The sequence below is a fragment of the Tenrec ecaudatus genome, chromosome 7 (assembly GCF_050624435.1).
Source record: "Tenrec ecaudatus isolate mTenEca1 chromosome 7, mTenEca1.hap1, whole genome shotgun sequence".
In the NCBI taxonomy this organism is placed as follows: domain Eukaryota; kingdom Metazoa; phylum Chordata; class Mammalia; order Afrosoricida; family Tenrecidae; genus Tenrec; species Tenrec ecaudatus.
Window position 1 is genome coordinate 98081310 of NC_134536.1, and position 22249 is coordinate 98103558.

A 22249-nucleotide genomic window follows, 5' to 3' on the forward strand; every position below is an offset into this window, starting at 1 on the left:
CCACATTTCTCTTTAAGTTGTTGTTAGGTGTAGTGTGCCCAACCCCCTTGCCTCTCATCTTCTGTCAGTCACCTGGTTGTGTAAACTTTTCTCCATTCCTCTAAGAAAGAAGGCCAGTGTCACATGGCACTCCACTTAGAAAGAGCATCCAATGCCCCTGTAAAAAGTGCGTGACGGCTGTTTTCTTTTCCTCGCTTCCTTCCACACTGACCACTTGCCTTCTTGGGGGTGTCAATTAATTAAACCAAGTAAGTCTCTCATTGGTGATATATCCTCCAGTGACTAAAAGAATTTATGTATATGTCTTCATCTTAAATCACGCTATTTAAACGACTCATTTTCACAAAGATGTGGAAAATGAAAAATAGAAAAATATTTGCAATTTTTGGTTTGTCAGAATCATTAATGGTAGGTCCTGATGAACTAAAATTCCAGAATTATGAACCTACGGCTGTTCACAAGAGTCTCAAAATTAGCTTCCTGCTCCCTCCAGTTCCCCAGCAGTCCATCTTTAGACAACTTGGTTTGGCTATGTGTATGCGCTCTTTTATGTCAACTTTTTACATTTTATGCCAAAGTATACATACAATTAATTATACTCAAAATAATCTCTAAAACTTTAAACATTTGAAAATAAGACAAAATATAAATAATAAGCATCTTGTGTTTTGTAAACTTAGTCAGTAGTTCTTTACAATACTACGTGTATTTCTTGACATTCCAAAACTTTCCAATGAAGACCCTAAAAAGGTTCTAAGGAAGTCTTAACAGCATTATGAATTCCCTGTTAAATTCTAGAATCAAAAAACAACAAAACAGGGGCATCTCTAGTGGGATGGGGAGTCTCACACTCAACACTGTCAAAAGTGGTAACACCAAAATTATACCAAGATCCCAGGTAGCAATGGAAAAGGGGGGGAAGGTGGCTTGCGCCACAAGGGAAGGATTGGGGAGAGATTAGGCTGCCAGCCAGCCCTATCCAAGGGGAGAGAGGGAGACACAATGATTTACTTCATTAGATGGTACCACTGTTTATGAAACAACCAAGAGAAACGCCCAAATAACTTTTAACAGCAAACCAAAAACCAAAACCACTACCACTGAGTCAATTTTGACTCATGACAGCCTTATATAGGGTTTCCAGGGCCATAAATTCTTACAGGGGCAGACAGCCTAAAAAGCAGCTGGTGGATTTGAACTATTAACCTTGAAGTTTGCAGCCCAATGAGTAATCCACAATTCCACCAAGCTCTTTAACTTTAAACACCCACCCACCAACAGCCATTGAGTACATTCCTACACATAGTGGCCTACAGGTTTTCTGAGGCTGTAAATCTTTATGGGAGTAGATAGCTTCATCTTTCTCCCACAAGGTGACTGCTGGGCTTGAACCAGTGACCTTGAAGTTATCGAGCCAACACGCACCCAACACTGTAATTCTAGTCTTATTTTCTATCTGAAGTCATTCTGCTACTGACAGAGAGAAAGTGAATCAAGAAAGTTTTGGGGATCCTTTCAGTTGTGTCATCTATACTGTAGTCTCTCGAGTGCTAATAGGTCATCCACAGTTTATCATAATATTCTCAACTGCTAACAGATGACCTGTACACCTCACATAGTACAGACTCCCACACTGGAAAGACTCTTGTAAGTAGTAATAAAAGGAGCGCTAGTGGTGCAGTGGTTAAGTGTTCGCTGGTAATCCGAATATCTGCAAGAGAAAGGCGTGGCAGTCTGCATCTGTGACTCGGACAGCCCAGAACAGTGGTTCTCGACCTGTGGGTCACAACCCCTTTGGGAGTCGAATGACCCTTTCACCGGGGTCGCCAGATTCATAACAAGAGCAAAATTACAGTTATGAAGTAGCAACAAAAATAATTTGATGGTTGGGGGGTCACCACAACATAAGGAACTGTATTAAAGGGTCAAGGCATTAGGAAGGTTGGGAACCACTGGCCTAGAACCACCTAACCCTTGGGGTGGTGCATATCCCTTGCATCACTAGGGCTCCTGACACCTAGCAATAATAACTGCTAACATTTATGAAGAACCTATAAGAAGTCAGGAACTGTGCCAAACAGTTATTAAATAGGTCATCTCTAAGCATGCAACCGGGGTCCTGGTGTAGTAGTGCTTATGCACTGGATTGCTAACTGCAAGGTCAGCAGTCTGAAACCACCAACTGCTCCATGGGAGAAAAGGGGGGGCTTTCTACTCCTATAAAGACGTACAGCCTCAGCAACTCATAAGGGCAGTTCCACCTTGTCCTGTGGCATCGCTATGAGTCAAAATAGACTCAATAGCAATGAGTTTAATTGGTTTGTAGGTTTGGTTTTGTCTGTTTTAAGCATGATAGATATACTACTACACATTTTACAGATGAGAAGCTCAAATAGGAGAGGCAAACTGACCAAGGACACACTGCTTCCCAATTGCATAGTCAGAATTTGAATTCACAAATGCCTGACTTTCCAGTCCCCAGTTCTCCCATTACCCTACTGCTACATACTGCCTCCCTTCAGAGTGGGAGGAAGAAAAAAACTTATTCAATTGTGAACTCCAAGAAAATCAACAAGGGAAACCTATGCCTTTCTCTTACCTCTTTTCTGTTTCTACTATCAGAAACCTTTAAATAAAATGCATGAGAAGAGGGCATGATTCTTATATATTACCCCCCACACATCAAAAAATCCTGAAATCAGATTATTGTTTTATTGTGAAAATAGTTTTATTTCCACCACACATGCTAAGATCATACTTATAAGTCATACATGAATATCATAATGCAACATGTTTAATGTTTAAGATAACATTCAATTATTAATTGCTAATCATTTTGGTTTTGTTTTTAAGTTTAGTACCTTCTAACAGTGACAATCACAATGACTTGATTTCCAAATGATTGAACTAGTGATGACTATAAAAATCTCCTAATTCCTCCCCCCACTCTCATGACCCCAATTCTATCTTACAAATCCAGCTAGACCAGAACATGTACAATGGTACAGGTAAGAGATGGAAACACAGGGAATCGAGGATGGATAAACCCCTCAGGACCAATAATGAGAGTAGCGATACCAGGAGGTTAAGAGGAAGGTGGGGGGAGGGGGGAAATAAAGAGGGAAGCTATCATAATGATCTACATATAACCCCCTCCCAGGGAGAGAGGCAACAGAAAAATCTGTAAAGGGAGACAGCAGTTGGTGTAAAACATGAAAAATATATATATAAATTATCAAGGGTTCATGAGGGAGGAAGGGTGGGGCAGAGGGTAAAATGAGCTGATACCAAGGGTTCAAGTAGAAAGAAAATGTTTTGAAAATGATGGTGTCAACATATGTACAAAATGTGCTCGACACAATGGATGGATATATGGATTGTGATAAGAGCTGTAAGAGCCCCTACTAAAATGATTTTTTTTAATCTTGATGCTAGATACAGTTCAAAATAAGTCTTTCAAAACTGTTAACAAGACTATTAGTTCGTGTATCCAAGTAAATTTCTACCATCCCCCACATTTACACAACAGAAATAACTCTAAATCGATATTCAAGCAAGCCTTTAACCAAAATACAAATGTGAGACAATAATGAATTCAGGATTGAGTTCCTGCATTCACATGAGCTTCATGTCAAAAGCCTGCTTTCCTTCCAAAATAGTATAGTGCATCCAGTAAGTTAACCACTAATTTACTTTTTGGAAGAACTGTTTCCTTCCATTTCCTGAGAACTACTTTTAGCTTGATACTTACAGTTATCTTCAACATCCTTTTTACTGTCCTCTTCCGCAGGGAACACTTGGTTTATAAGTGCCAAAAACGTCTAGCAAAGAAAACGAAAGAAAGCCCATTAAACTAGAGGCCTATAAATAGCAAGAAAAATAAAGGAGCTTAATTGGTTACATACAATGTAATCATGGTAACAATATGCTCTTTATGAAAATGTCATGAAAAATGTTACTATTTAATAAGTCACTAACCCAAAATCAGAGTAAATTTACTCATATGCATTATCCCTGAACATAAAATCAATCATGAAAAATAGGTAAATAAACATTCTAAGCTATTACAATCAGAGTGGAATAAAGCAAAAAGTATTTTAATGTTCAATTTCCATATATAAATTATTAGTTTAGGTATAGCTTTTCTAAAAACAAACATTTTTATGTTTACATATACAGCAATTTTATTACTTTATAGAAAGGAAAAGGTAACATTCAATCACTCAGCTATAACAACATAACAGACTGTAATTTCATTAATGACAATATTTCAGTAAAAACATCTACAGAAAAAAAATTTTTAAACCCACCCTAGTGCCACTGAGTCAACTGTGACTCACAGTGACTCCACATAGGGTTTCCAAGGCTGTAAATCGTTATAGGAGCAGACAGGCTCGTCTGCCTCCTTAGAGCAGCTGGTGAGTTGGAACAGACTTGTGCATAGTCCAACGCTTAGCTAACACGGCCACCAGAGCTCCTTAGAATATCACACAGTGCAACAACAAAAATGTTTTCTTCTTGCTGTCTTGGTCCTTAGGTCTGCCCCGGTGTATCTGAGGCACTGACTCATACAACTGCATTGGACTGACTGCATCAGCTTTAGTTTCTTAGACATGGTGTTCCACTCAATTTTGAGCTATTAATTTATACCTATTAATTTATTATCCTAATTTTAAATATGAGAATTCTGACCCACAAATTACAGGGTAACACAAAAGAGGTAAGAAGTATGTGAAAAAGAATTAGGCGTTAAGGGATTCACAAGGAATGCGCGTGTGTGTGTGTGTGTGAGTGTGTTTATTCATAGAGGTTAGTTGGTTACACAATGAGGTGCTAATCACTCTGCCTTTACAAGATTTAAAACTTAAACACCCAAAGGGGCAGTTCTCCTCTGTCCTGTAAGGTCACTAAGAGTTAGAATTGACAAGGTGGCTGCAGGTGTTTCTTTTTGATCTGGGAGGCTGTGCAGTACATACAAGACTGCTAGTTGAATACTGCAAAGCCAGAACATGGCTTGAAAAGAGAAAAAGAAAATAAAGAAAATTGAAAAGGCATATAAACAGACGGTGTGAGAGCAAGCTAGTGTGTTGAAAATATAAGACTTGATGGGATTTTGCATAAATATTTTGAAGATCTAAACTTTTCTCCTTTAAATTATGCAGTAAACATTTCAGAACGTTTTACTGTATAGAAGTCAATGGGTAATTCATGTTAAATGTTTCAGAGGTGAGGTTGTGTAAGCTTCTTTATAAGAAAAATTCTACCTTCTTTCATGAGCTTCTGTGCACAAGTGAAACAGTTGTTCTACTTATCACAAGATTAGGACATTTTCATTTTACTAAAAGAATCCGAACTCTTACAGACCTACTTTAAATTTCAGAATATTTGAATCTCTAGTTATTACACCAAATTCACTACCAGTCAGTCCATCACAACTCAGAGACCCTACAGGACAGAGCAGCCCTTGTGTGGGTTTCTGAGGCTGTAAATCTTCATGGGATCAGAACGTCTCACCTCTCTGTTACAGAGCGGCTGGTGGGCTTGAATCGCTGAGCTTGTGCTTAGCAAACACATAACCCACTAGCCATCAGGGTTCCTTATTTATTACACAATAACTCTTGTTTCTTTCCCCTTTTAAGATAAAAAATTAGAACTGTCTGCTATTCAGTTCCTAAATGGCACTTGGGGAAAATTCGAAGCTCATGTAATTTGCATTGTTCAAATTCATCTTTGGATGAAAGAACATCATGCAAAGTATAACTTGACCTACATCTTCATTACGACATAAACGACTTTACATAAAGTCAGCATGCACTTCCTCTTTCTCTGGCTAGCTAATACTACTTTAAAATATCCTTATTGTTTATGAGTCTGCAGAGTGAAGAGTGATAGATGGCATGTTTCTGTAACTTGAAAACCAGAACTGACAGGAGAGAACTAACACCGTTTCTGGAATCAGCAAGTCAAAGATACCCAGAAACAAGTCTGACATTGGAGGCGATGTAAAACAATATCCAAAAATAGTTGGTAAAAAAATATATATAACCATGAGTTGGGGGAAAAAAAACCAACAGAGGGGGAATGTACTCTATCACCAAAAGTTATGGTTGACACTCGAGAGTTAGGATATCATCTGTAAGGGACAATAGATTATCTCAAATAACTCCAAAGAGAGTTCTATTTGGTCCATGTTATTCTAATAAGTCCCCTATAAATTTGCACTTTGCAAACAATTGCAATTTCTCTGGTGGCTTAAGTTTTCTTCTACATCAAATAAAGCTCTAATGAAAAATGGTTCAATTATTTTAAAGCATTATTTACAGGTCAATATAAACAACACACACACACACACACACACACACACACACCCCGCCCCAGGAGAATGAACAGCAGAAAAAGTGGGTGAAGGAAGACAACAGTCAGTGAAAAATGTAAAAACAATAATAATTTATAATTTATCAAAGGGTCATGATGATGAGAGGGAAGGGGGGGGTAAAAAAGAGGAGCTGATACCAAGGGCTCAAAAAGAAGTAAATGTTTAGAAAATGATGATGGCAATATATGTACAAATATGCTTGAAACAATTGATGTATGGAATGTAATAAGAACTGTAAAAGCCCCCAATAAAATTATGTGTGTGTGTGTGTGTGTGTGTATAACAAGTTGAATAAATGAAATCCAGCTGGTAGGACTACCTCAGATTAAGTCATACTCAGCTTAGAAATTAAGTTTGCTTTTAAAACTCTGGAAGTGGATTATTTGAAACCTAGGGTACATTTTCTTGAATTTTATTAATGTGGTAGAATTTCAGAGACTAGACCAAAAAAACAGAATTCATTCAGAATGTGAATTTAGCATATTAATGGTATAATAGTAAGTCCCACCATCTTTGTCCGTTTATCATATTGTGGTGGCTCTTATGTGGCTGTGATACTGGAAGCTATACCACGGGTATTACAAGTAAAAGCAGAGTCACCCATGGTTGACACTCTAGAATTGAGGTATCACCATTGACAGGTTTCAGCAGAGCCTCCAGATTAAGAAGACAGACTAGGAAGAAGAACCTAGGGATTTAGTTCTTTAACGACTGGCCAGGGACTGTAAACAGCAGCAGAATATGTGGTAGAGTGCTAGAAGACAAGCCCCTGAGGCTGTAAGGCACTCAAAATACCTCCTGTAAAGTGACCTTATTGAGGCATGAATGCATAAAGCTTTCTTTCAGGAGCTTCATTTGCTGACATGGCATGACTCAAAGTAAGAAGAAACAGCTGTGTGCATTCATTAAAAATTAAAATATGGCATGTACAAAATATGCATCTAGAAATTTTGAAAATTGTCAAGAATAAAAGGCAATACTTAAAGATCAATATGCTAGAAAACAGGTTCCCAAACTTATCTGGCCTATGCCCCTATTCAGACAAAAAAAAATTCTGCACTCCCTGGCATTCAAAACCTTTTTTCACTATGGCCCGTAATCCAGAATAAAGTACAGGTATCTGCTTTTGCTCTCCTGGATCATTCTAGTGCGCCCCACAAACTCTTAATCTCACACACATAGCAACCCTATGCAGCAGGGTACTGCTGCTCCTGTAGGTTTCCGAGAATGTAATTCCTTATGGGAGTAGAAAACCTCACCTTTCTCCCTTGGAGCAACTTGTGGTTTTGAACTGCGGACCTTGTAGTTAACAACCCAGTGTGTAACCCAGTACACCACCAAGGCTCCCCAAATGTATCTCCTGGGGGCACCTACTTTGGGAAGTTGAAATAGACTGGTATGGGCATTTAAATAGGGCAGTTATCACCTACTCTGCCAGAAACAACAAACTGAAGAACAGCATCGGCTTTACCATCAGAAAGAACATTTCGAGATCGGAAAGGACCAAGTTTCCGTGACAGGATAACAGCCATACTACAACAAGGAAGACCAGTTCATCCAACAGACCCTCAAATGTATGCACTGACTAAGGAAAGAGAACCTGAAATTTTGTATCAACTTCTGCAGCCTGAATTTGATCAGCCAGCAGCAATCAGGATCATTAATAATCACTGGTGACTGGAATGCTTACACTGAAAATGAACAAGAACTGATAGTTGTAAAATATGGCCATCATAGTAAAAACAATCCAGGAGAGCACATGATGGAATTGTGCAAGAAGAATAACTATTCATGGAAAATGCCTTTTTCACAGACAGAGAACTCACAGATGGAATACACAGCATTCACAACGACTACAGAGAAGAAAAGAGGGGCGCACCAAGCAGTGTTTCATGTTGTTAGAATCGACTCATCGGCAACAATAACAGGAGTTAAGAAGGTAGAACAAAGAGTTTCTAGAAAATGAAAGTTAAGAGCAGGAGTGAAAGAACATAGTGAATCCTAAAAGATGGTTTCTCAACCCTGCCCTCCATTTCCCAGATTATCACCAGTCCCTATTTTCCCCTCCCCTTTACTGCCCCTAGGCAGAGAGAAAGAAAAGCTGTGTTTCACTCTGGGAATTGTTTTCTCCTGGCTCTTGAGGGGGGTTTGTTTGTTTGCCCCACTCAATCAAAAACCTATCCGATAACAAGTAGAATGAACAGAGGGTTCACATACACACAAAGGAGATACTTATCATCCAGCATCAAACACCTACCATATGTCAAACACAATGCATCAAGTACTGATGGCAGGACAGACAGAGACTATAGCACCTGCGATTGAGAAGATTACAGTCTGATAAAAAGAGGAAGACACTTGCGAACCGAGTAACTCCAAAGAGAACTAAGGACTTATCCCATTCATTAATGGAAGGAGTAATCAATTGTTGATTCTAGTGCATGGCAGGGGAAGTTCGGTAACTAAACAAAAACTTCATAAAGAAGAGAGCCATCCACTTAGTTCAGATGCCCCCCCACACACACACACACAACTACTGTAAGGAAATAATTAAGGCTTGCACTCAAAGTATGCCCTGTTGTCATCTTTGAACCAAATAAACCAAGTTTAACTTGATTAGAAAGGCTGTCTACATAAAGCAATATGTTCTTTCAAAGAATTATCTCTACATGATTTAAGTGAAACAGCAACTCACAGAGATAAAAAGCTTCGAACAGAACTGAGTTTATGTTACTGATGACTAAATAATTTGGGAAAAACTACTAAGAAAGGTGGCATAACTCAAAAAATAAGACCAAAGTCATAATATTGAACATTTCAAAGTTATGGAAATAGTGTTGCTCTGCTCATTTTTACCAAAATGAATGAGTTCATTTACTTTTTAAGAAGGTGACCGCCATCCACAGATGAACAGGCACTTGCTAAGCAACGGTCTACGGAAAATGGAATTGCAGCCAAAAGGCAAACTCCGAGAAACAACACAGAGCCCCAAGCACTATCTGCTTCGTGTTAAGAACTTGAAGAACACTGCAGAAGAGAAGACAGAGAGCAGGAAAAACAGACAGAAGTAAGCATTGGGCAAGAGGAAGGAAGAAGATTATGGGCTAACAAAAGTAGCCAGGCAACAGAAATATGGACCCTTCAAATATGGAATATGAAATCGATTTAGACGACCAGAGTGAACATTTTAATGGAAAATCATAAATATCATAATGCATAGCATGTAATGTCTCATTTTGATCATCTCCGTCTCAGTTTTTTATTCTGTAACATACAATACATGTACTTTCTTACTATGAGTCGATCATAATGCTTTATAAGTCATTCTGCCATCCAGGAAGCGCTCCCCATTAGAGGACCACTCCCTCTTCTATACTCCTACTGTCCCAACATGTGCATGTCCTCAACTCCCTTCGTGCATCTAGTGTTTAATAATATTTGCAAAAAAATCCACAAAAACAAAAAATATTTCCATGTTCCTGGTTTCTATACCATGACATAGCTAATTTTAAAAACTGCTGCATTTTAATCTTTTTAATCATCTGATGATGATACATTACATCCTACAAGCCAAATCACAGAGTGGAGGAGGTTACTCTTAAAAGCAATCCCTGAGAATATTTTTTAACCTTAAAAAAAAAAACACAGAAGTGGGTGAACAAGTAAATGTGGTGAAGAAAGCTGATGGTGCCCGGCTATCAAAAGAGATAGTGACTGGGGTCTTAAAGGCTTGAAGATAAACAAGCGGCCATCTAGCTCAGAAGCAACAAAGTCCACATGGAAGAACACACCAGCCTGTGTGATCCAGTGGTCCCAAAGGGATCTGTTACCAGGCATCAAAGAACAAAAAATCATATCATTGACTGCACACCTCCATGATAGGATCGCTGAAGACAAATGGGTGCATAAGCAAATGTGGTGAAGAAAGCTGATGGTGCCCGGCTATCAAAAGAGATAGTGTCTGGGGTCTTAAAGGCTTAAAGGTGAACAAGCGGCCATCTAGCTCAGAAGCAAATAAGCCCACATGGAAGAAGCACACCGGCCAGTGCGATCACGAGGTGCCCAAGGGACCAGGTATAAGGCATCATGCAAAAAAAAAAAAAGATATAAGTGTGTGTATGTATGTGTATATGTATATATGTATGTGTATGTATGTATATATATATATATATATCATATTAAATGAAGGGGGAAGTGCAGAGTGGAGACCCAAGGCCCAAGTGTCGACCAATGGAGATCCCCTCATAGAGGGGTTTAGGAGAGGAGATGGGTTAATTAGGGTGTGAGGTAGTATCGACGAAGAACACAGCTTTCCCCCAGATCCTGGATGCTTCCTCCCCCCAACTACCATGATCCGAATTCTACCTTGCAGGGCTGGATAGGACAGAGGTTGTACACTGGTGCATATGAGGGTTGGAGGTACAGGGAATCCAGGGTGGATGATACCTTCAGGACCAAGGGTGTGAGAGACGATGCTGGGAAAGTGGAAGGTGAGTGGGTTGGAAAGGGGGAACTGATTACAAGGATCCACATGTGACCTCTTCCCTGGGAGAGGGACAGCAGAGAAGGGGGGAAGGGAGACTCCAGATAGGGCAAGATATGACAAAATAACGATGTATAAATTACCAAGGGCACATGAGGGAGGGGGGAATGGGGAGGGAGGGGGGAAAAAAAAGAGGACCTGATGCAAGGGGCTTAAGTGGAGAGCAAATGCCTTGAGAATGATTGGGGCAGGGAATGTATGGATGTGCTTTATACAATTGATGTATGTATATGTATGGATTGTGGTAAGCGTTGTTTGAGTCCCTAATAAAATGTAAAAGAAGAAAAGAGAAAAAAATGATTAGGGCAAAGACTGTACAGATGTGCTTTATACAACTGATGTATGTATCTGTATGAACTGTGAAAAGAATTGTATGAGCCCCAATAAATTGTTAAAATTTAAAAAAATGAAAATAAAAAAACACCGATTTTTTTTAAATAAAGCAACTTCAAATTTGAATTCACAGTTACTTACACAGTGTCCTATTTAAATTGTATGTGTTACATTGGTTTTCTTATGTATACTTGACTAAGTCTAATGAGGTACAGTTGAACGCACAAAGTATTGAAGTATGTTACCTTAATGATAGTGATTTCAAAAGGATCGTCTGGGGAATTGCACTCTTTAAAGAATGTAAACACTGTCACTGAATTTTACATGTAGAATTTGTTGAAATGGTGTATCCTTTAATGTATATATTTTGCAAATTTTTTAATTAATTTTAAAAAAATATTTAAAGTATGAACAAAGCATGTACCTATAAATCATATTTCTCCTATGCCTGAATTGAATTATTTTGTTACCTGGCAATGTATTAGGTCATAATCCAACCCTATAGGACAAAATTGCCCCAGCAGGTTTCCAGGGCTGTGGTCTATACAGAAACAGATTGCTACATCTACTTCCCACATAGTAACTGATGGGCTAGAACTGCTAACCTTTCCGTTGTCAGTCACATGCTTAACTTAACAGTGCACCACCGCTAAACTCACTGCCATGGTAAATTGCAACTGAAAGAGACCCTGGAGGGCAGGTTAGAACTTGCCCTGTGGATTCCCGAGACTAACGCTGTGGGAGCCGAAAGTCTTGTTTCTCCCCTGAAGAAGCGAGTGGTTTCCAATACTGACCACTATGCCACCAGGGCGCCCTTCCTAATTAAAACAAAAACAACTCACTGCTACGGAGTCAATGTGACTCATAGCAGCCATGTCGGACAGGCTAGAACTGCCCCTGTGAGTTTCTGCGGCTAACTGTTCACAGGAGGAGAAAGCCCCGTCTTTCTCCAGAGGAGCAGCTCGTGGTTTGGAACTGCAGGCCTGACGGACTGAACCTCTACGGCACCCTTCCGACCAGTGATTCTAACCTAGGGAGCAGACTTTCCCTTTCAGCTTGGCCCTGTGGGTTACATGGCTTACAAAAGATATTGCAAAAATGTTAATGATTTCAAATATATAAAAATAATTTATCCTTTTTTAAAAAAATTTAATGTGTTACATTGTAAGTGTAAAAACACTTTTGTCATTTCTTTCCTGAGCCTATGTTCAATTGGCTGCCTCTAACCTGGCACCTTCTATACTGCGCATTGAGGCCCCGGGGTTATTTACAGTAACAGAACAGTTTTGTCTGTGAAAGACCTCATGAGAAATCCACCTTGGTTTCTAAGGTTCCCAGAAGGATGGCAGTCATATGGCATTACCTAACCATGTATCAGTGGAATATAAATTATTCATGCACATTTTTCAGTCTAAAGTACTTAGGAACAACATTCACACATTAAATTTAATCCAAAAATATTTATTAAGATGAAAATTGTGAGACTGTCCCACAAACCAAAGGCCCTCCCTCCCCATGAGCACTGCAAGCGCGGCGCTCACAGCGGGTGCCTCCACTGCATGCAGTTCATGGCTCCTGACCGCTTGTCCCCAGACCCCGCTTTCAAAGTGGCTAGTCCATGTCTAAGCATTAAAAAAACAGGCATCGTGGATACAGAATTAAAGTATATTTCATTATAACAAAAGTAATAATAGATATGTAGGTATGTTTAAAACTGAAGTATCTTCACTGACTAGAAATATTTGTTCTCAAACCCTATGTCAGTAATTTAAAGTAAATGAGCCCCTTTCATAGACAAAGGGAAAGAATTATCTAGAAGATAAGTCGAAAAAGCAAATTTTGATAACATTCACTTTTCAGATTCTTCATAACATATCGAGTATATTACATTTAGATTTGCAGTACAAATTAGTAATACAGCATAAGAAATAAAATAGACTCCTGGTGGTTAAACACTCACTGCCAAGCAAAAACCCAGCGGGTTAAACTCACCAGTGACACCATGGGAGACATGCTCCTGAAGTGATTACAGACCAAGAAACCTTCTGCAGTGGTTCTACTTTGTCAGTCCAGGTCACTATGGGTCACAATCTACGCTAATGCACACAGCAGCAAGATAACTCTTCTGCTTACCTGCTTTCATTATACACCTATTTATTTTAAGAAGGTAATTGTGAAAGACATTCCTTCTGTTGAATTTTACCAAAGGACATCATTTCTTCATGAAAGTGTGTACCTCTGATTTCATCAAAGTCCGTGTGAACAGAGGATTCCTTTACCAGAAATGTGCTTTCCAAGACATTGTACTAGGAATATCTGCTTCGTTAAGGGAAACACATGAAAGGAAATCAAATTTTCTTTCTCACCTTTCCTTTCTGGTTCAAGGGTTCAATTGTCAAGCTGTCGGGACCAATATCCACAATATTGCCCATCTGGAATCCATCTGTGGGGTGTGGCGCCCAAACGGGCTTTCCATCCTCCATTGTTGAAGAAGGCTACCCGCTATGTCCTGTATCAAAGGAACAAATAAAGTAGCATGAATAACTTTGGAAATATAAAATAAGTAGCATCATGTTTTTAAAAATAAAATGCAAATTTCCACATGATCACTGCAACTCACTTCCAGAAGCAAGCATGCCCTCGTGCCACAGGCAATCCCCTCACGCCGCTCTTCCCAGCCCTACTCTCCAATATCCACCTTCTCAGCCCCTAGGTGTCACCAGCTCCACTGCCGCACTTCACTGCGGTGGGGAGACTCTTTCACCATCTAAAACATTGTGCTTTGCACAACACACTGAACAGCCACCGTGGGACTAGATGGTAATGTGTGATGTCAGCTAAAAGCTGAAACAAGTCCTTTGGACCTGAAGGGTTAGAGGTCAGGAGAGGTTTGACACATCCCTGCCTCTGGGAAACTTCCTACCACCTGAGGCTGTAGGAGTTTCTCACCCATCTGTTCCTCATCGAACCTCTCGCCCATTGTTGCTGTTCATATTTTATTTGAGGCAAAATCTATACACCGTGAAATGCACAAATCCTACAGGCATATGTTGATGAGCTTTGACAAAAGGATACACCCATTTAACAAACACTCCAAGTCAACAAATTAATATTCTATCACCTCAGAAAGTTGCCATGCCACCTTCAGGTCAAGCTCCACCCCTCAGAGCCATTCATTATTATGGTTTTTAATCACCATAGACAATTCACACCCTTCCTTAAATTCCATACAGATGAACCCAAACAACATGTATTCTTTGTATCTGGCTTCTTACACTCCAATGTTTCTGAGGTTGAGTAGTGTTGTTTACTACTCTACTGAACAACTACACCACAACTGTTCGGCTCTTGTCTTATTGATGGCCATTTGAATTATTGCCAGCTTTTGACTATGTGAATGCCATCCTATTTTTCTACCGTGTTCCCATCAAGCTTCATTCATGATGGCATTCTCAAATTTACCATTTACAATTTTGGCTACTGAGAATAGTCTCAAGGGTTCATGACAAGCAGAACAATTGATTTTTGAGAGCTTGGACACTATGAGACAAATATGCAAGCAAATCAACTAATGCGTGGCCCTATATAATATAGTTTTCCATCTCAATGGGAACTATTGTTCATTACTTATCTGCTTCTAGAACAGGGTTGCATGTGTGTCATGATTCTTCTCCCATCAAGTCTGGGATCCCCTTGCACATGTTCTCAAGTCTAGTCTCTCATGAAAATCAAAGAGGTGTGTATGTATTTCAGTCATAAAAGAAGTTGCTGCAATGTGCTCACTGATAAATGTCTGCTATGTGACTATATGAAATGACTATATGCTTGCCCCATCCAATAAATCCCATTAGGCTTACATGTAATTTCTAAGTTACCAACTTCGGTGAAGATTGTCCAAAGAAGTGGTTCCATTCTAAAGCTGACTGTGGGGACGACTGCACAACCCTTCTTCCTATGAATGAACTATTAAATGTATATCAATAAAGCCATTTTTAAAAGAACTCTTTTTAATTATATATGTATTTGTTTTAAGTCAACACTGTTTCACTAACATTGCCACACATACAGAAATGCCCTGTCCCTAGATAGTTTTATCCAATCCGATGGTTTAAATACCATCTATACAAATTCTCAAAGGATGCCCAAACTTATTCTCTAACCCAGATTCCCTCTGAGATCCCAGATATGCACTTCTCACTGCTTACTGGACACGTTCTTGTGGGTGTATCTAATAGATGAAACAATATTATTATTCCATTCAAGACAATGGCATCCTATCCATTTGTAAAGTCTTCCCTGTATCAGTAAAGGCAGTTGAAATCAAGCCTGGAGCTATCTTCGATTGCTTCCAAATCTTTATCATCCCCAAATCCTGTCAGTTTAACCTTCAACCAACAAACAAACATTTATTACCATTGAGTGGGTACCAGCTAATGGCAGCCCTATAAGACAAGGTAGAACTGACCCCTGTGAGTTTGAGGCTTTGACTCATTACATGAGTAGAAAGAACAGTCTTTCTCTCACATGGAACAGCTGGTGGTTTCAAACTGCTGACCTTGTGGGCTGCAGAGCGACTCTTAACTGCTACGCCACCAAGGCTCCTAGTTACCATCAATAGGCAACTCAAATTCATATATGCTTTTGCATATTTCCTACTATCCTTGTCCAAATCACCATTACCAGGGCTTCTGCAATACATTTGTCTGCTTAATTCTGCTCTTGGCACTCTTCACAGACGGCCAGTAATTCTCCTGAAAAAAATAAATCTGGTTATGTCATCCCTGTTTTATCAAGGCTTTGTCCTCTGTGTCTCTAAGACCCAGTACATAGCAGGACTCCAACATCACTAGGTTAATGAATGAATTGTCCGCACTGTTTATGAAGCGTAGAATGAGATGGCAGAGGCAAAAGGTCTTTAAAGCTAAGTTTGAAACTGGGCTTCACCACTTTTTTTACTAGCTCTTTGAGTTTGTGCAAATTATTTAGCATCTCTGATCTTTATCTGTATCCCTCTCCATACTGTGAGATAGGATCACTTACCTTACAGAATTGCTGTAAGGATTAGGTGACATAAAACTGAGCTCATCCGTCTACTGGCACCCAATAGCTGCTAGTCACACCGCTCTTTCCTTTCTCCCATATGTCTGGTTTGAAGCCGCCAGTAAGTTTCAAGACAATGGTCTTGTGGTAATCCGAGATACAACCAGAAATGACAGAATCTTTCTCAGGGATCCTTTGGGAATAACTGTCTAAGTGAGATTATATATAAAGTATCTAAATGAGAGAAATAAAAATCACAGGAAAACAAAATTCTGAAGCTCCTAAAAAAGACGTAAAATTTATCTAAATTATTCCAATTGTCTTCCCATTTTTTAATTTTTTGCTGCAGTTTCCTAGCTAAGATAAAGCAATTCATTTTTCCAACACACACCCACAAGGACTGGGAAAATCAGAGGCAAAAGACTTTTCTAATCCAAGAGAGCTGAATCCCAAATCAGCATTGCAGAAATATGAAGCCAATCTAAATTATACAACAGAATACTCAAAAGACAGAAAAAGTGCAGTATTAGAACTTGTAGAAGCAATCATAAAAGCAGAGGCTCTAAAATTAAGACTTAGTAAAAGTGAGAAAGCGATTCCTAATGCCACCCACTCGCACACGCCATACTGTTAAACAGAATGCCCAGGCATGCCCCATACCACCACCCCAAGAGAAATGTAGAGGTCTATTATCTGAAGATAATAAAATAATTTTTTTAATTTTAAAATAAAAAATTCTTTAAAATTCCCGGCACAATGAAGAGTATGCATAGAAAAATTGCTTCATGCAGAGAATACCACTATCCCCCGGGCTCTGAAACACTAAACAATCAGATCTCTGGTCTCCAGAGAGAAGACGGGAGTTTTCCTCTCAGAGAATCTGACCAGCCCAAGGAAGAAGACTTATGAAAATAGCATGGGTTTATCCTCACAAAGTGACCACCCCAAGCACCTTACACAACAGAGTCAACTACAGCCATCTACACATGCTCTGGGCAGCACTTGGCTTGTGGTCCTCCATTCTTAATCAGGGGTGTAAGTACCCAAGAATTACTAGAAAGTCTCTAACAGGGAGAAAAGAAAAGAAAACCGATAAAAAGTAGAAGATGACAACTCTGAGAAAGCCAGAGAACACATAGTAGTACACAGACGAATTCTCAAATCTATCCTTAATATCATCAGGGACATAATAAATTCTCTCTGTGAAGAATGTACAATATACTATAAAAAGAGCACTAGAAACTAAAAAATCAAGGGGGAAAAATCAAGATTCGCCAGAATGTTGAGAAGATAAAAAAACAAAGACAAGCATCAGAAAGCAAACAATAAAAATAAAAGTCGGAAAAAAAATTTAAGAGATAGAAAATGAGAGTAAAGAAAAAAAAAGAAAATGAGAGTAAAATTGGAAAATAAGATCTGGAGAAACCGAACTTCATCACCTACCGCCAAGAAGATAAACAAGAATAAAACTTGAAATATCCAAAGGAAATTCACCACAAATGAAAGGCATGATTTTCTGGAGCGCAGCCAAGGCCATCAAGCCCTCAACAGAGTGCTTTAAACACAGATCCACACATCAAGACACCATTGAAATCACACAGAGTAGAACAGTCTGACTCTGGAGACAGCCACAGCGAGCACTATCATCAGGGACAGCCATTACCCGGGGGCCCACGCTAATGTGGCCCAGTCTCTCACCTGGACTCGGCTGTTCAATCATGTGCTGAGAACATATCTATACGGGATGAAGTAGTAGACATTCACTTTCTCCCTCTATTAAAGTTAATATTATTTTTTCCACAGGTAGCATATACTTTTAAAATCAAGCAATTATTTAAATATGTATCATGTAAATTAATGTTCATAAGTGAGTCTAATTTATACATTCCACCAGAGAAGACAAAATTTGTGTTGACCGGTTGGGGTGCCCCCGAAATTCACTCTGAAAACTCCGGAAACCAGCATTCACTCTTACTGAGCACGTTTACACATGAACAGTACTTGAGTAGATTTTGGAAAATAATTTATTTTTAAGTTCCCAAATGCTGGCTGTACTAGAGGGTACCCAAAAATATCCAGAATTGCGCTGGGCAGGACGGAGCCTTCATAGTACGGATTTTTCCTGCTAGGCGACCGTGGAGCCACTCACTCGGAGTTAGTGCACGCCCAACACCCAAGCATCGCCTGGGAAGGTTCTATCCAGTCGCAATGAATTTTTTCACAATGAAAGTATTTGATAAATTTTTAATTTAAGTACAGGGGCATCAACAAGTTTGTGGATTCCAGGATATTTTAACTCCATTTTCTTGGAACGTTTCCCATGAGATTTAGGGGGATATCACAAGATAATTTTTAATTTAACTAAAATTATTTACCACTCCTGAATAAAACAACACAATTCAAATTTTTTAAAAAGCAGTTTCACTCTAACCTCAATTTTTGGGAGGGCTGATTTACAAGAACAGCGTGCAACTGGGAAATTTTGGTTTCCTGCTTGGGTGAAATGCTGCATAAACTGCTGTGATGTTGAACACAGCTTACCAGGAGGGAAACTCAAGTGTGCGAGTGGTTTTCCTGTTTCAAAAAAGGTGACATGTCGATTGATGGCAAACCTCATTCTGGCAGTCTGTCAACTTCCCAAATGCATAAAAATGTCAACCTGAAGTGCTTTTGGAATTTGTTTCCCCAGGTCAGACTGTTAACTAAATTTTCTATTTAAAGGTTCCGAAATGATTGCGTAACAGTGTGCAACAAAAAGGCCTGCTTTGTGGCAGACAGGGGCCTGGTTTTGTCCCTATGACAATACACCTGTGTACACAGCCATCTCAGTGCACCACTTTTTAGCAAAAATCAGCATGCCTCTCTTGTCCCATGCACCTTATTCCACCTGACCTTGCTCTGTGTGACTTCTTTTTGATTCCACAAATGCAGAGGGACATGAAAGGACAGAAATTTGAGGATGTAGAACAGGTGAAGGAAAAAACGAGAGAGGTGCTGTCAGCCATCCAGAGGACTTTGAAAAATGTCCCAAGAATGGATTTGCAGATATGACAAATGTATTAAGTGTAATGGAGAGTTCTATGAGGGTGATAACACTGTTGTTAAAAAAAATTTAAACACAAAGTTTAGAAAAAATTTTTCCAGTTTTGGGAGGGGGGAGGGGTACCTCATAGTATATGCATTTCAGAAATATAATGAAAATAATCATCAGAATAATTTAAGAAAAATTAATTTCTGAAAATTTTAAGGTAACAACTCAAACTCACTGCTCTTGAGTTGATGCCAAATGACAGCGATCCTATAGGCCAGAGGAGAACATTCCCTGAGTTTCAGAGAGTAGCACCCCCATCTTGCTGGAGGACTCCAGGCTGATCCTGAAGCTCGCAGGCCAATGCATAACCACAGTGCCACCAGGGCTGCTTTGTCATGTACTGAAATCACTCAAGGAAAAGCGAGGCACGCCCCATCATCAACTGAAATTTCATTTTTAGTACTTAACTGGACAACTGAAGTCAGCACTAGCTGCAGAAGGCAATCAGCAGTGTTTCAGAGGTCCCACACTTCCTTTCACTCATTCTTTGAAAGGACAGAAGCTTACCAACCTGAAGCTCCCTGGAGAGCAGGCATATTGCCGGTCAGAATGACCAATGCAGTCTTCTTTCTCTGCCATGCTAGTGAAGATCCAACAGGACTGTGGTTCTTCCCCTTCCTAAGGCCGAGACCCTTTCACACAGGTCATGTGGTGGTGACCCCCCACCATAAGACTATGTTCGTTGCTACTTCATCACTGTAATTTTGCTACTGGTATGAATCAGGCAACCCCTGGGAAAGGGTCGTTCATCCCCCAAAGGGGTCGCGACCCACAGGTTGGGAACCGCTGCAATAAGGACCATGGACACAGACAGAACTCATGCCGCAAAACATCAGCCATCATCTGCCAAGTCACCATTTTCTTCAAAGATTACCCTTTAAAATTAAATTATAGTTGTAAGTAAACTATATTTTATAAACTATAAGGTGTAAGTAAACACCTTACATTTTAGGGCAGGGGTCCTCAAAGCGCCGAGGAGATTTATGCGGCCCGCCAGGTGTTTTTGTTGCCGGTGCCTGTCGTGCTTAGCAGCCAACTCGCCCAGTGTGCATAGGAATTTGTTCATAGTTTTTTTTAAAAACTATAGTCTGGCCCTCCAATGGTCTGAGGGACAGTGAACTGGCCCCTGTTTAAAAAGTTTGAGGACCCCTGAGCTAGGGTATTGGAAATCAAGCACCTGTTAAAAGTATTTTAGGGTTTAGTGTCCAGAGATGGCTAGATCTCAAAAAGAAAGAAAGAAGCATTAAACAAGGAAAGCAGAATCCTTCCACAACTTCCTTCCACAATCATTAATTCTGTTGTCAACAATTTGCTACATACTGTCAATGTGTGGACAGAGTGAGAAAAAGAGGCAGGGTGTCTGGCCTTAAGAACCTTTTAATCTAACAGGAAAGCAATCACTAGGAATAAGACAGTAAACAAAATTGGCAAAAATCTCTGCCCTCAGGTATCTTAAATTCTAGTGGAGTGGGGAAGTAAGAAGGGTAGACGTATCATATGTACCATTTTTAAAAGATTACTCGCTCAGCTGGCTGTGCTCTGGCCATGCTGATCCAAACACTGTTATGCACACCTTTGGCTAACGAGTTTTAAATTGGCAACACTTGTCATCTGTATCGGTGTATCCTGAAGGCTATTAACTTCCCTCCTGTCTCGCTAACATGAGAAAACTGGGCACCAAGGAGCAGTGGGTGTACATAGCACAACCTTTCACTGAGCCTCTCAGTTCCACACGGGGACTTATCTGTACCAAAATATCAAAAACATGCCAGCAAGGTTCCCTTTAAGCACTGAATTATCTTTGAAACCGCTTTCCTAGAAAATGTTATCCTCTCTAATTAAGATATATAAAATATGGGTATCATTTTGCTATCCGATTGAATTTAATTTAATTTATTAATATTGAAACATTTTGTAACTACCTTAGTTTTATTTTATTTTGTGACTACCTTAGTTTTATTTTAGCATCAAAAAACATGCTTTCAAAATGAGATGACACCATAAGAAAACAACTCAAGATTAACAAGATCCAAAAACTATAAATTTCTTCAGTTTTTCTTTAATATTTTATTATACTTTAAGTGAAAATTTACATAGCAAATTTATGTATCATTTAGTAGTTCATACACAAATTGGAAGATTGTGCCTGTATAAAAATGGTCCTCCATATGGGTGCATAATCAAATGTGGTGAAGAAAGCTGATGGTGCCCAGCTATCAAAAGAGATAGTGTCTGGGGTCTTAAAGGCTTGAAGGTGAACAAGCGGCCATCTAGCTCAGAGGCAACAAAGCCCACATGGAAGAAGCACACCAGCCTGTGTGATCACGAGGTGTTGAAGGGATCAGATATAAGGCATCATCAGAACAACAAAAAAATCTTACCATAGTGAATGAAGGGGGGAGTGCAGAGTGGAGACCCAAAGCCCATTTGTCGGCCACTGGAGATCCCCTCACAGAGGGGTCTAGGGGAGGAGATGAGTCAGTCAGGGTGCGATGTAGCACCGATGAAGAATACAGCTTTCCTCCAGTTCCTAAATGCTTCCTCCCCCCCAACTACCATGAGCCGAATTCTACATTGCAAGCCTGGATAGAGCTGAGGTTGTACACATGTACAGACAGAAGCTGGAGGCACAGGGAGTCCAGGGTGGATGATACCTTCAGGACCAGGGGTGTGAGGTACGATACTGGGAGGGTAGAAAGTGAGTGGGTTGGAAAGAGGGAACTGATTACAAGGATCTACATGTGACCTCCTCCCTGGGGGACAGACAATAGAAAAGAGGGTGAAGGGAGACGCTGGACAGGGCAAGATATGACAAAATAATTTATAAATTATCAAGGGCTCATGAGGGAGGGGGAGCGGGGAGGGA

General features: G+C 39.8%; 1 protein-coding gene across 2 annotated transcripts in view; it reads right to left on the bottom strand.

Moving 5' to 3' along the window:
- MYO6 (myosin VI) overlaps positions 1-22249 on the bottom strand; it is a 172449-nt gene that overhangs the window by 91009 nt on the left and 59191 nt on the right. For both annotated transcript variants that reach the window (XM_075554867.1, XM_075554868.1), the window contains 2 exons: positions 13619-13761; positions 3752-3821 (listed from right to left, as the gene is read on the bottom strand). In XM_075554867.1, the coding sequence (XP_075410982.1) occupies positions 3752-3821; positions 13619-13735 (187 nt within the window). In that variant the 5' untranslated portion in view covers positions 13736-13761. The remainder of the gene's footprint in view (positions 1-3751; positions 3822-13618; positions 13762-22249) is intronic.